The sequence below is a fragment of the Pezoporus occidentalis genome, unplaced genomic scaffold (genome assembly GCF_034315485.1).
Source record: "Pezoporus occidentalis ecotype Australia unplaced genomic scaffold, CSIRO_AGI_Poc_V1 ctg118, whole genome shotgun sequence".
NCBI classification, from domain to species: Eukaryota; Metazoa; Chordata; class Aves; order Psittaciformes; family Psittacidae; genus Pezoporus; species Pezoporus occidentalis.
The window spans coordinates 1,361,985-1,376,268 of record NW_026912972.1 but is presented as its reverse complement, the minus strand read 5'-3'; the positions used below and the strand labels follow the sequence as shown (position 1 = coordinate 1,376,268).

The window sequence follows — 14,284 nt, the reverse complement described above, 5'->3', positions numbered from 1 at the left end:
GGAATGGCTTTAACCTGCCAGAACAGGGGAGACTGAGATGAGCTCTTAGGCAGAAGCTCTTCCCTGTGAGGGTGCCGAGGCGCTGGCACAGGGTGCCCAGAGAAGCTGTGGCTGCCCCATCCCTGGTGGTGCTCAGGGCCAAGCTGGACCCACAACATCCCTACAGCCAGGCACAGAGCAACCAAGCAAGATTTAAAAGTTCATTTATACAGAAGAGGACCTTCCAGGAAGGAAAGCCAACATAATCCCTTTTAATATGGAAAAACATCAACCAAGATCAAATAACTTCAGGCATGAGCACATAAGGAACCTTGGTGTGAAATGAAACCAACCATCTTGTATCACCTCTGAATGTAAGTGTGGATTCAGTGAACACACTTCTGAGCCCTTCCAATGTCTCCAACCAACTCTCCATTTGCAGAGACATAACAGATAGCCTCCCAGGAATACACATATGCATTGAAATCCCTTGAATTAGGTACTCTATTTGCATCACTTGTGAAGACTACATTGCAGAGCTTACTGGCAACAAAGGATTTTGCAAGTTCTCCCAAAGTCAGGGTGAAAAATCAGACTGTACCATGGATATTTGATCAATTCTGGAACATGAGATTCTTAAACTCATATCTCTAGAGGCCAAGACAAAAAAAGGGGGAAGAATAACATGCAGACCCACAGAGTACTGCAGGGAGGGATGAATGGAGTGGGTTGGTATGGGTCATCTTGCCTTTGAAACAGGCTAGCTGTGGGCAGGTGGGCACACTGTTGGGCTTCCTAATGCTGCCAACAACCCTGGAATGACCCAGTTGGCACCTCACCTCCTGCCAGAGTACCCTCTTATCACTAGAGCCTGCGATGATCACAGGCACTGCACCAGCAGAGCCACAGGCAGCACTCGTGCTGACACAACATCCCTCCTCCCTTATCCAGCCTTTCCACACAGCTCCTCTCCGTTGACCTTTTCCATCTACACCTCGGCATCCCCCAGCTATGTGGCTTTCTACCCAAGTTCGGAGCTCCCACTGCACGAGCACACGTAAGAAGTAAGCAATTTACCCTGTGCTCCCTTGACGCTAGCAAAGTTTAACTCAACAGAGCCCTTGCAACCAAGCCATGAGTCACTGATTAACTTGCCTGGCCTCAGCTTGCCTTTGAACCCGCTCCCATATCCAGAGGGCTCCAAGGTCTGGATTACACTCATCCTGCTGCAGAAGTATCCCAGCAGTAGAGCAAAGAAGAGGGCAAAGTATATCGAAGGCAGAGTGCACTAACAGCCTATGCTTGCTTTCCCTTCACAAAAAATAGTGGGAATAATAGGAAAAAAGGACATGACATGAAAAACTAGCACAGAAGAAAACCAAATACCACTTTTTCTGGGTAAGTGCAATTCAAAGACCTACAAGTCCCATAAATCTTTCATTAGGTTGCCCTTCCTTGGCCAAGGGGACAGACGACAAGTCACATAAGAAGTCTTTAATGATTGTGTTGGGGAAACCAGTCCGAACTGTTGTAAAGCAACAAAGAGGCTAAGCTGTCAGCACGAGGATGCTGCAGGCTGCACTGACATACAGACAGTTACCAGTGTTAGCAGCCAGGCCACTATTTCACAAGCACTAAGTGTCACAAATACAACTCCTCTGGAGAATACCAATGTCAGCAAGTGTCAAGCATCTGAAGCTTTCCCAGGGTTACCAGGGGTGAAGGCAGGGAATTAGGCAGAGACGAGTATTCCAGTGTGGATGTCCCTGAGCTCCTGGAGACCACTCTCAGTGAACACCACAGGCTTAAGGTCAACAGTTCTCCATTGAGCACAAAACTTTGATGATTCAGCACAGGAAAAGGGGGTCACTGTATTTGCCTTTACAAGTAATGAGGAAAACACAACCCAAAACCAACAGATCTCACCCATAGCTGAGGACAGATGAAAGCAGTAAATCATTCACTAGAAGGGAAAGACAGTGAATCACAAAGCAGACCACTCAGCATATAAACCCATCGGCTTACTTCAAGCTACAGCCTGAAGGAGAAGACTTTCCCAGTCCTTATTCTGACCACAGGAACATGACTTTGAGGCTTTGCTCTGCCTGGATTTTCATCCTCCTCCTTCCTGGCCTCTCAGATAGAGGGAAACTCCTGGTACTGCCCATGGATGGAAGTCACTGGTTTAGCATGTGGCCAGTGGTTGAAAAGCTGAGCGAGAGAGGACATGAAGTGGTGGTGCTCATACCAGAAGTAAGCTGGCAGATGAGAGTGGCACAGGCTTACATGGTGAAAACATACACAGAGTCTTACACATTAGAAGAGCTGGAAGGTTCCTTGCATGAAGACATTCTTATCCACCTGAAGGCTCTAGCACTACAGAAGATACTGAAAACACCTACCAAAATGTTACTTTATCACTGGAAGAACTTGTTCAGTGTCAGGGGAACATGGCAATAGCTGAATCAACAGATCCCATTTCGCTGTGCACAGCAACAGTTGTTCATTAGTTTCCTCTCTCATAAAGAACCCAAATGGGAGAATTTCCCTGGTTTTCATTATATGGATCTGTTTTACGTTTTTCTTTACGATCTAGTGGATCTTTTAGCTCTGAAATAGTCAAAGCAATGCCCAAAGCCAGATACAGCAATGGAAACAGAATTCCTGTTAGCAAACTGAACATTGAGAATCACCAGTGCATTACCTTGGAAGCTTCAACAAGTTTATCACAGGCTCCACATCGATACAAGTTCTCATTCTCAAAGTGCTCTTCTTCTACATATGCGTTCCACAGGGCCTCTTCCAAGCCAGCAACACCTTTTACTGCCACAGTTAGGTCTAAGAAATCTTCCTATGCAGAAGTACAAGAGAGAAAGAAGGTAAAACACACCTTTTTAAAATTATAGGAAGCACAAAAGACTATAAAGAAATGTGTTACTGTTGTTACCTCACTGTTCAGCTCTCTGCTAACTACATCTACTAAAGGCAATGCTTGCAAACTCAGAAGATGCAACACCACTTGTTTTGTCACCTCTAAGTTACAGATTGATGTAGGAGGTTTAGAGAATGCCAGCCAAGACTTAAAGTCATGCATAACAGTCATGTGTTCAAGTGTGCAGTGCCCTAACCAATACACAGTACCCAGGTTCAACAAGGCCACCAGTGACACTCAAGAAAGATGTCCTGATTTTTTGAGTTTAAAACCCCAAGAACTTTGAAAGGATCTTCAAGGGACTGAACACCACTCCTGGAGCATTGTGTGGCTTTACCTGTCTCTCACTGATGTTCTTGCATTCTTTACACACAATCTGGTTGACAACAATCCCATGGTACAGTCGGTTAATAAGGTCATGACCTGAAGTCCCCACAAGGGATGTTTCCAAAGCACTGAAGAGGATCCGATTCAATTCCTGCACATCATGCTGCCTCATCTCCTGCAGGATGAAACAGAAACAAACTTCAACAGTGTCATCTGCTTTCCTTATTGCTTAAGTATGTTAATTGTGACAAAGACAGCTGCCACAATGACTACCAATGCATTTATTTCCTTGAGTAGTAAATTGCTACCTTTGTTATTGTTACTCTTAATTTAGATATGCTCGAGTTGCTACAAGAATATAAACTACAACCCACACAGGACACTTTCACTTGGGTGGATTGAGACTAAACCCTAAGATGAGTTACAAAGTTCAATTCAGAGAAGAATATCAAGTATTTGAGGACAAGGCCCCTAATTACTGTTGAATAATAACCTGAAAAAAACACAAAGGAAAAGATACTGAAATTGTATCTAACACCAAATTTCTTTTGTTGCTTGCTGTAAACTGGTATGTACTTCGCAGAATGGTTTGTGTCGGGAGGGACCTTAAAGCTCATCCAGTTCCAAACCCCTGCCACGGGCAGGGATACCTTCCACTGGAGCAGGTTGCTCCAAGCCCCTGTGTCCAACCTGGCCTTGAACACTGCCAGGGATGGGGCAGCCACAGCTTCTCTGGGCACCCTGTGCCAGTGCCTCAGCACCCTCACAGGGAAGAGCTTCTGCCTAAGAGTTCATCTCAATCTCCCCTGTTCTGGCAGGTTAAAGCCATTCCCTTTGTCCTGTCCCTACAGGCCCTTGTCCAAAGCCCCTCTCCAGGTTTCCTGCAGCCCCTTTAGGCACTGGAGCTGCTCTAAGGTCTCCCCTTAAGGAGCCTTCTCTTCTCCAGGCTGAACCAGCCCAGCTCTCTCAGCCTGGCTCCAGAGCAGAGCTGCTCCAGCCCTCGCAGCATCTCCATGGCCTCCTCTGGACTCGCTCCAACAGCTCCACGTCTCTCTTGTGCTGTTGCCCCAGAGCTGGATCATGACTGAAGAGGGGGTGTCTCCTCAGAGCACAGGAGAGGGATAGGATCCCCTTTCCTGAGCTGCTGCTCACGCTCTGGGCATGCGGCCCAGCACACGGGGGAGTTCTGGGCTCAAGCGCACACTGAAGCCAGGTCATGGTGCGCTTCTCCTCACCCAACACCCCCAAGTCCTTCTCCTCAGGGCTGCCCTCAATCCAGTTCCCACCCATGTACAGTACTGTTCATATATATACAATTCAATGCTATCTCCACAACCTGAAGTATTTTAAGATATTTCTTAAATATTAGACTTAGAAAAGAAAATAAATCTTCATTCAGGAGAAGTTCTCAGTGCTGGTGTCACTGACTGTGATTGTACCTCATGACTGCTCCAGCCAAAGCTCTCTGTAAGGTCTGTTGTAGATGCAGCCTGCTGGTCCAATAGCAAAAGCTGAGCAAATAACCGCTGAAGTTGTAATGGAATTATTCGAACCTAGAAACAAAACCCAAAATATAACCAAGAGATGAGAAAAGGTCCTCAAACCCTTTATTTCAATAAAGAGAAAAATCATTTCATACAAAACGTACTAAACCATCACTGTCTATTGCTTTTAGAACACAGGTTCTGAGCATATATATATATATATACACCAAGAGATGAGAAAAGGTCCTCAAACCCTTTATTTCAATAAAGAGAAAAATCATTTCATACAAAACATGTACTAAACCATCACTGTCTATTGCTTTTAGAACACAAGTTACTCAATTCAGAACAAAACATCAGAGCTTGCTCCCAAAAATCTAGTGCTTCACCATACTCAGCCAAATACAGCCATGGAAGATGGGTTTTGCAGATTTGCAAGGATTAAATTAATTCATCACTATAGCAAAAAAAAGGACAACTTTCTCTGCTATTTGCAATAATAGTAAACCCCAACAACAGAGCTGCAAGGCATCATGACATACAGATTTAATATATGCTACTCCTTGGTCAGTAAGGGGTTGGGTGGGACACATACACCACACAAGATGGGAAGGAGAACAGTTCACATCACAAGCTGATGTCACATTGATCAGCTCCCTATAGTTATCTTGGATTTGCAAAGAAATACGTTTTCCAAGCAACCAGTTGCATCAGTTTAAATTGAGAATTAAGGAATGAAAATTTGTAATCAGCTTTAGGAAGCACTTTTGAAACAGGGATTAAATTCCAGTCCTGTTCCACCTTGTGCACAGGCAAGCTGTTAAACCTTCAGAGAGGCTGAGTGCAGGCATCTGGGCTGCACACATTATTTAGTTAGATTTTTATTTAAATTGGTGACAAGTATCTCCTACAGAGCCAGGGTGAGAGAGCTGGGCTGGGTCAGCCTGGAGAAGAGAAGGCTCCTTAAGGGGAGACCTTAGAGCAGCTCCAGGGCCTAAAGGGGCTACAGGAAACCTGGAGAGGGGCTTTGGACAAGGCCCTGTAGGGACAGGACAAGGGGAATGGCTTTAACCTGCCAGAACAGGGGAGACTGAGATGAGCTCTTAGGCAGAAGCTCTTCCCTGTGAGGGTGCTGAGGTGCTGGCACAGGGTGCCCAGAGAAGCTGTGGCTGCCCCATCCCTGGCAGTGTTCAAGGCCAGGTTGGACACAGGCTTGGAGCAACCTCCTCTAGGGAAAGGTGTCCCCGCCCGTGGCAAGGGGCTTGGAACTGGGCAATCTTTAAGTTCCCTTCAACCCAAACCACTCAGTGATTCTATGAATCAACATTCAGCTGTGGCTAATGAGAATAAAAAGTTAAATACCTTTGCATCTGGCTTACTGCTATCATCCAGAGTCCCAAGTTCTTCAGGTCCTAGAGAGAAGAGTGCTTCTACAATTGGAAAGAAAAATGCCTATTTAAAAAGAAGACAATATCCCCTCTTTAGAAATTTATTGTGTTTTAACTGCCATATATTTTTGGCAACTGAAACATTTAACATTTCTGGACATCATTCAACTTTGCAACTGGTTCAAGCTACAACAATCAAGCAGAATTAAGCATGAAGTTGTTTAATGGCAAAGTATCTTCTCATGAATCAGGGGCTGCATTAAGAAAAAGGAACACCACTTTAAAGATAACAATAACCTTTCTGTGTTTGCAGTGTTTCTTTACCATTAACAAATGCAAGCCACTGTAAAATATCAATTCCAACCTTATTTTAAGACCAGTTTGGACACATTACCTCGAAATTCAGGTGTGAAAAGCAGGGTCTGCAGAAGGGAATTGAGGTAGCAGGTCCCACCCTGGTTTTTGATACCACTTAGGTTGGTGAAATCCCTGGGAGCTGGAGGCTCGAAATCTCTGGGCTTTGATTTCTTCCCTTTCCCACAATGATTGTTGGAAATAAAGGAAAAATCCTCTTCAAATAAATCCCCAAACATTGTGAAGACAAAAGAGTCCTTTAAAAATATGAAACAATGTGTTTACTATAAAAAAAGACAACTGAATGCACCCATCTCTAATCCTCCAAGATGAACCTCTCAGCCCTGACTGAAGAACGTGTTTCATCTCATTCTATTCATTCTAAAAATTAATGTCAGATATAAAAGCATGCACTAATTTAACAAAAACAGGGTGAATTCAAAGCATTTATGTTAGCAGAGGCCTGAACAGCCTTTTAACCAGAAGCAAATAGATCACATTTCAATCTGGATCAGTAAAATCATAGACAGCAAAACAAACAGGTCTTTCTAAACATCCAGCATTAACTAGTGTTCAGGTTGCCCTGTTCCCTGTGGGAAAGGTGTGTAAAGCCTCTCAAACTGTTGAACACTCAATCACTCTCTCAACAAATCTATGTGCACAATATGTCCCTACTATTGGCCATAAGGTAAGTGGAAAAACAGCACTGTATTTTTGATTATTTCTATGAAAATATTATCTTTGCTTCCAGACGACTGAGCCAGAAATTCAATGTCACTAATTATTATGGAAGTTTTTCCAGTCACTTTGGGAAGTTTTGAAAACTCTTAACACGTACCAGGACTCCCAAAGCCAGTTCCGTTTTGGTTTGTACTTGAGCCCCCCATAACTTCGTACGGTTGTAGCTCTTGCATTAGCAGTGTGTAACCAGTGAGTTATCTTGAAGCAGTGAACAGTCATGCCCCTGTTAACCCTCACTCTGTGGGCAATTTTACAGACCTTTACCATATTCCACTCAGACATTTCTTCCCAAGACATTTTCATTCCTACAACTGAACTTGCCCCATCTTCCATTATCCTTATCTACCTCCTCTGACCCAAGCAGTGATCTAGCCCTTCCCGGTAAGTGCACCCAGTTTCTATCCTGGGCATGACGTGCTGTGGTATGGAATACCCCTTTGGCTAGTTTGGGTCAGGTGTCCTGGCTCTGCTTCCTCCTGGCTTCCCATGCCCCTCCTCACTGCAGAGCACGAGACTGAAAAGTCCTTCATCAGAGTAAGCAAAACTTAGCAACAACTAAAAACATTGGTGTGTTATCAGTGTTGTTCTCAGGCTGAAGCTGAAAACACAGCATTGCACCAGCTACTAAGAAGGAGGAAAATGACTGTTACAGATGAACACAGGACACCCTAAAACTCTTTGTATAAAATAGCATTACATTCAGCACATTTAGTCCTTCCCAAGTAGAAGTTTTTTTAGGCAAAATAGTATGCTCAGAGCAGCTCACTATGAAGAAGCATGGCAGGATTCACTCCGCTTGTTCTAGAACACTTCTTCAGTACTTCCTACAGTAGATGTCCTCTTATAAACCCCACAGAACATAACAACATGGCTGGAGATACTTCTTAATGAACATTAAGAAGTTCCTTAAGGCCAGGATGGATGGGACTTGGAGTAACCTGGTCTAGTGGCAGGTGTCATTTAACCATCCACAGATTATAACCCTTCCCATTTTTCCCCACTGGAATGCACAACAGCTTCTTCCCAATAGGCTTGTTCACTATAAAGAGGCACGTATCTAGGAGACAGCAATAAACTGACAGTCTGCTGTACCCACCTACCCACCCACCGCTCCAGAGACCCACTTCAGCAGGACAGTGCCAAATCCTCCCTCACTCCTTATTCCTGAACCTTCAAAGCATTGCCAACAGCTTCCTTCCCTTAAAAATAATACATGAATTAGAACCAATCTCTGGATGATGTCTCTGCTTCAACATGCTCACAAAGCTAGGATAATTTACACCACATCGTTTAATAGGGCCTTGCACTTCACAAAGTTAGGATAACTCAACGTAAGGAGATCCCTAAGTCCCTGCTTTATATTTATTACCTCTGATGGGAAACTGTTGTGTTGCAGCTTGGGCCTGGCACCTCTCATCTTACCCCAGTGCATGCCCTACCAGAATCAGGCTGCACCTATGCTCTCCTCACAGCAGTAAATCACAAACTCAACCAAGCTGGAAAAGCCCTTTAAGCTCATCCAGTCCAACGCTCCCCAGCCCTGCCAAGGCCACCACTAACCCATGGCACTGAGGCCTCATCTCCACGGTGTGTGAACACTTGCAGGGACTGTGACTCCAGCCCTGCCCTGGGCAGCCTGTTCCAATGCCTGAGCACCCTGTGGGGAAGGAATTGTTCCTCAGCTCCATCTAAACCTGCCCTGGTGCAGCTTGAGGCCGTTTCCGATTGTCCTGTCCCTTGTTTCCTGGGAAAAGAGCCAGCCCCACCTTACTACATCCTCCTTTCAGGAAGCACGGTCTCCCTTTCGCCTTCCTGCCTGCAGGCTGAACGCACCCGGCTTTCCCCTCTTCTCTCGACCTCCCATATGCTCTCCAACACCCTTAGGAGATGGGCCCAGTATTCTTTCGCGGTGTCACCGGTCCCAACGACAGGCCGAGAGCCGGTGCCCTGCGCCTATGGCCCGCAGCGCTGGAGCTCCCAGGCACAGCCCCCTCTCCGCGGCCAGGACGGACTCACCGCTCAGCGCCAGCACTACAACCAGACCCTCTCACACCGCCGCGGCCGCCACCATCTTTGTTGTGGCGTCGCGCAAAGCACTCCGGGACGGGCGCGGCTCCGGGGCTACACATACCTGGTCCGAGCCGCCGCTCCCGTTCCACAGACTGAGAGCCCCTCCTGCACCGAACGCCAAAGAACCACCGCGCACGGGCACCGATGTGAAGCTAAGAGCGTCCGGCAACGTAGCCCCTAGGCGCAAAGCCTGCTGGGAGTCGTAGTGTAGCCCCGCCGGCAGAGGGGCCGCCCCGAGGGCATGCTGGGAGTTGTAGTTTCTCGCAGCAGTCACCGCGAGGGGTGGAGGGGACCAGGTTGCCATGGAGACCCTGCGGCCTGCGCTGTCTCGGCGGCCAGAGCCTGGAGCGGGGCCGCTCCTGCTGCAGTGCTGTGATAGGGCTGCTACAGATGGGACCAACCCAGCTACACCAAAACCTACCCAACCATCACCAGCCCTGCTGGGAAACAAAGCCAGGAATATAGATCAATCACAGAATTACAGAGTGGTTTGGGTTGGAAGGGGCCTTAAAGATATTCCTCTTTGTCCTGTCCCTACAGGTCCTTGTCCAAAGCCCCTCTCCAGGTCTCCCCCTTAAGGAGCCTTCTCCAGGCTGAAGCAGCCCAGCTCTCTCAGCCTGGCTCCAGAGCAGAGCTGCTCCAACCCTGGCAGCATCTCTGGGGCCTCCTCCAGACTCACTTCAACAGCTCCATGTTTTCCCTGTGCTCATGGTGCCTCAATAGGTTTAATGCTCCTGGCACTCAGCAGCCCTTGTGCTCATGAAGAGGAAGGTGTTTGTTACCTGTCAGGGTTTGTGTTGTTCCCAAGGGGTGCTCTGGACAGGCACAGGCTGTGGTGTTTGAGGGTTCTGTTTGCATTATCAGTAGGTTCAGTCACCAGAGTCTCCATTAAACTGACCCCTGTTTGACTTCCTTGATACACATCTGAGGTGGTTAATAAACACACCCATACACAAAGAACACATGTGAAGCTGCACTGTATACATCTGGGATTTGATGGCTCAGTGAAATAACAACAGAGAAAAACATCCTTATTCTCCTTTGTCTTCCTAATGTAGCTTCCCAAGCCAGGCAATAAAGAGTTGGGTGTTATGGTCGGGAGGCCTTTTATGGTGCCTAGAAAGGAGCTGCCAGGCAGGGCATAATGGTAGCAAACCAGCCTCTCCGGTGTTCTTTGGCTGCAGGTAGGTCCAGCTCCATGGGTTCTTTGTGGCCATTGGGTGTATTCACCTCCATGTGTCCTCTGGCTGCCAGTGGATGCAGCTCCACGTGCTCTTTTCCTCTGGGAGGTGGATCCACCTCAACGGCTTCTCCTCGGTATTGTGGAGAATAGCCACCATGGGCCGTCCTTGGCGTTAACTTTGGTCTTCCGTTTCCTCTTCGTGGTGGGGGAATTGATTTCCATGGGCTCTACCTCATCTTTTGGTGGATCCACCTTGATGGCTTCTCCTGGGTGTTGCAGAGAGCAGCCACCATGGGCCCTTCTTGGTGTTACATTGGGTCTTTCATTTCTTCCTGATGGTGGGGGAATCGACTTCCATGGGCTCTTCCTCATCTTTCGGTGGATCCACCTCGATGGCTTCTCCTCGGTGTTGTGGAGAATAGCCACCATGGGCCCTTCTTGATGTTACCTTGGGTCTTTTGTTTCTTCCTGATGGTGATGGAATCAATCAATCTCCGTGGGCTCTTCCTGATATTTAGATGGATCCACATCTACCAGCTGCTCCAGCTCTTCAGGCTGGTCTACGTCCATTGGCTCTGCACCGTCAGAGCCACAGTTGGCACTGCCTCCCGTCTCCAACCTCTTCCTCTTCATGCCTGGCTTGGGCACCAAAAACACTGCCCCATGAGACATCGCAGGGCAGCTCCCTGTTTGCTGGCACCAGACCTCTTGCTGCTCGTCATTGCTGGGCCTGGGACCTCAGCAACTGCCTGATGTTTGCTGGGTCCCTGTATTCCTAGGGCACAGGGCAGAAGGTGCTGTGTAACAACCCCAGCCCGCTGTCATGGTGATGGACAGAGAGACCTGCAGTGTGGAGGGGTTGTGTGTGGCCTGACATAATGGGAGTAAACCAGCCTTTCCTGTGTTCTTTGGCTGCAGGTAGATCCAGCTCTGTGGGTTCTTTTTGACCATTGGGTGTATCCAACTCGATGTGTCCTTCTCTGTCTGCCGGTGGATGCAGCTCCATGTGCTTTTTTCATGTGAGAGGTGGATCCACCTCGATGGCTTCTCCCCGGTGTTGTGGAGAGTAGCCACCATGGGCCCTTCTTGGTGTTAACTTGGGTCTTTTGTTTCCTCTTCATGGTGGGGGAATCGACTTCCATGGGCTCTTCCTCATCTTTCGGTAGATCCACCTTGAAGGCTTCTCCTGGGTGTTGTGGAGAGCAGCCACCATGAGCCCTTCTTGGTGTTACCTCAGGTCTTTCATTTCTTCCTGATGGTGATGGAATCAATCTCCATGGGCTCTTCGTGATCCTTAGGTGGATCCACCTCCATCAGCTCCTCCAGCTCTTCAGGCTGGTCTACTTCCATTGGCTCTGCACCGTTAGAGCCATAATTGGCTCTGCCTCCCATCTCCGACCTCTTCCTCTTCATGCCTGGCTTGGGCACCAAAAACACTGCCCTCTGATACATAGATTGGCAGCTCCCTGTTCACTGGCACCAGACCTCTTGCTGCTCGTCGTTGCTAGGCCTGGGACCTCAGCAACTTCCTAATGTCTGCTGGGTCCCTGTATTCCTAGGGCACAGGGCAGAAGGTGCTGTGTAACAACCCCAGCCCGCTGTCATGGTGATGGACAGAGAGGCCTGCAGTGTGGAGAGGTTGTGTGTGGCCTGACAGATGCCCTAATGTAGGAGCAGGAGCAGGAGGATGCTTTGGGGAGAAGGGCCCCTCTGTGGGACTTGCTCCCTGGTGCCATTCTGCTGCCCCTTAGGCACAGGCACTGCCTGTCCCTGCCCTGTGTCCCCTGGGCCCCTCGGGCTGTGCCTGCAGGTCCCTCAGGAGAGGGAGGGGGGAAACTATTCCAGAAGTATTAGGGCTCCTCTGTGGCAACTTCCCCCTCAAGCACTGACTATTGCCAAGCGCTGTGTGGGACCCTGGGGCGTGGAGAGGGGCACCTCCCATGGCAGTGAGGGGCTGTGGCAGCAGAGCCGCCATGCGGCACAGGGCTGCAGCAGGATGGAGCGTTTGCACTCTCATCCTTCTACAAGGAGGAAGTGAGAGTTGGTGATGTGTGACCTTAGACGAAGACTGGGGCATTTACAACAGCGCAGATGTGAGCAAGTCTTCCCCTTCTTCCTGAGATGAAGGTGGAATATTTTCTTGCCTGCACATGAGCTCCCTGGTACTTTCTGTTCACTTTTCAGGGTTTCTTGGGCACCCTCACAGGGAAGAGCTTCTGCCTAAGAGCTCATCTCAGTCTCCCCTCTGGCAGGTTAAAGCCATTCCCTTTGTCCTGTCCCTACAGGCCCTTGTCCAAAGCCCCTCTCCAGGTTTCCTGCAGCCCCTTTAGGCACTGGAGTTGCTCTGAAGTCTCCCCTTAAGGAGCCTTCTCTTCTCCAGGCTGAACCAGCCCAGCTCTCTCAGCCTGGCTCCAGAACAGAGCTGCTCCAGCCCTCGCAGCATCTCCATGGCCTCCTCTGGCCTTGCTCCAACAGCTCCATGTCTCTCTTGTGCTGTTGCCCCAGAGCTGGATCAGGGCTGCAGCAGGGGTTCTCCCCTTCATACAACAGAGGGGCAGGATCCCCTCCCTGAGCTGCTGCTCATGGTCTGGGGGTGCAGCCCAGCACACGGCGGGGTTCTGGGCCCACGTGCACACTGAAGCTGGCTCATAGGGAGCTTCTCCACCCAACACCCCAGGAGACTAGAACTGGATGATCTTTAATGTCCCTTCCAACCCAGACCCTTTTATGAGACTATGATTCCCTGATCATGCCAGCAGGGCCACACAGCCACAGGCAGCAGTTGCGCTGGCAGAGCATCCCTCGATCCTGCTGCAGCCTTCCAGCACAGCCCCACTCCATTGGGGCTGCTCATTTGTTCCGTGGCATCACCCAGCTCTGCGGCTTCTTATCCAACTTCAGAGTTCCTCCTGTCCTCTTGCACTGGTTACCTGCAACTGTTATCTCGCGCTCCCTTGAAACCAGCACAGTTTAACTCATCAAGAAGCCCTTGCCAGATAACCAAGCCAACTCAGGGAGCTGCTGGCAATCCCTCAAACACTCAGAAACACCTCTAAGGTACTGATTAACTTCACCCAACCTGGGCTTGCCTTTGCACTCGCTGTCATAAGTGCAGTGCAAGGTTTGGATGGCAAATGTATCCTGCTGGAGAAGGGAAGGGAGGGCAGGATGTGTCCCTGCCAGCTCTCTGCTTACCCCTTTGCTGCAAATGGGAAGTGGCCATTACAAAATATATAGATTAACTTTTTTTGTGGAAAAGATTGGTTGCTAACTGCTCATTTTCCCAATGTTCATTTGAAAATGCATTTTCTATAAACTTGGAAAGAACACGATTTAGTTATTTGTCATTTTTTCCGTAGAGTTTATAATAGCATCAAAGATTCTGAGGGCATTTGTTTCATTTTTACCTCAGAGCTTCTTCCCCTACTCTGAAGCTCATACATTGGGTTTTCTGGAAAGTTATCCTGACAGAAATCTGCTCTCTGATACTTTTCCTGTAGTTTCTCTACCGAGAAGCTGATGGCTCTCATAAACCCACACTTGTGCTGAAGCTGCTCCTCGGCTAAGTCAGATCCAACAGCTGGGCTCACTCCCAAGTCTCTATTGAAGAGTTCAAGCCGTACTGGGAGTAGTAGTCATTAAGACACAGTTAGTACATGTCTTATATCTGGCCTCTACTTGGTGTATTGGCAATTGATGAGGAGATTTCAGCTGCCTGCGAGCCATCTCATAGGCTGTGTAAGAACTGCATTAACGCTCTGAGTCCTCATTCATTGTCCCTTCTTTGTGTCATTGTAGACTCTGGAGATTCCTGCTAGCTCAAACT

General features: G+C 48.3%; 1 protein-coding gene across 7 annotated transcripts in view; it reads right to left on the bottom strand.

Annotated features, from left to right (window-relative positions):
- The window catches only part of USP40 (ubiquitin specific peptidase 40), a 57,417-nt gene extending 47,958 nt beyond the window's left edge, over nucleotides 1-9,459 (bottom strand). For 2 of the 7 annotated variants that reach the window (XM_062642517.1, XM_062642509.1), the window contains exons 1-6: nucleotides 9,222-9,312; nucleotides 6,505-6,721; nucleotides 6,085-6,152; nucleotides 4,678-4,791; nucleotides 3,249-3,413; nucleotides 2,684-2,830 (exon numbers count right to left, since the gene is read on the bottom strand). In XM_062642517.1, coding sequence (XP_062498501.1) covers nucleotides 2,684-2,830; nucleotides 3,249-3,413; nucleotides 4,678-4,791; nucleotides 6,085-6,152; nucleotides 6,505-6,703 — 693 coding nt within the window. In that variant the 5' untranslated portion in view covers nucleotides 6,704-6,721; nucleotides 9,222-9,312. Of the gene's footprint in view, nucleotides 1-2,683; nucleotides 2,831-3,248; nucleotides 3,414-4,677; nucleotides 4,792-6,084; nucleotides 6,153-6,504; nucleotides 6,722-9,221; nucleotides 9,313-9,336 lie in introns of those variants that run through there. The other 5 variants (XM_062642460.1, XM_062642471.1, XM_062642490.1 and 2 more) reach the window with 4 other exon arrangements.
- Between the last annotated feature and the right edge of the window lie 4,825 nt (nucleotides 9,460-14,284).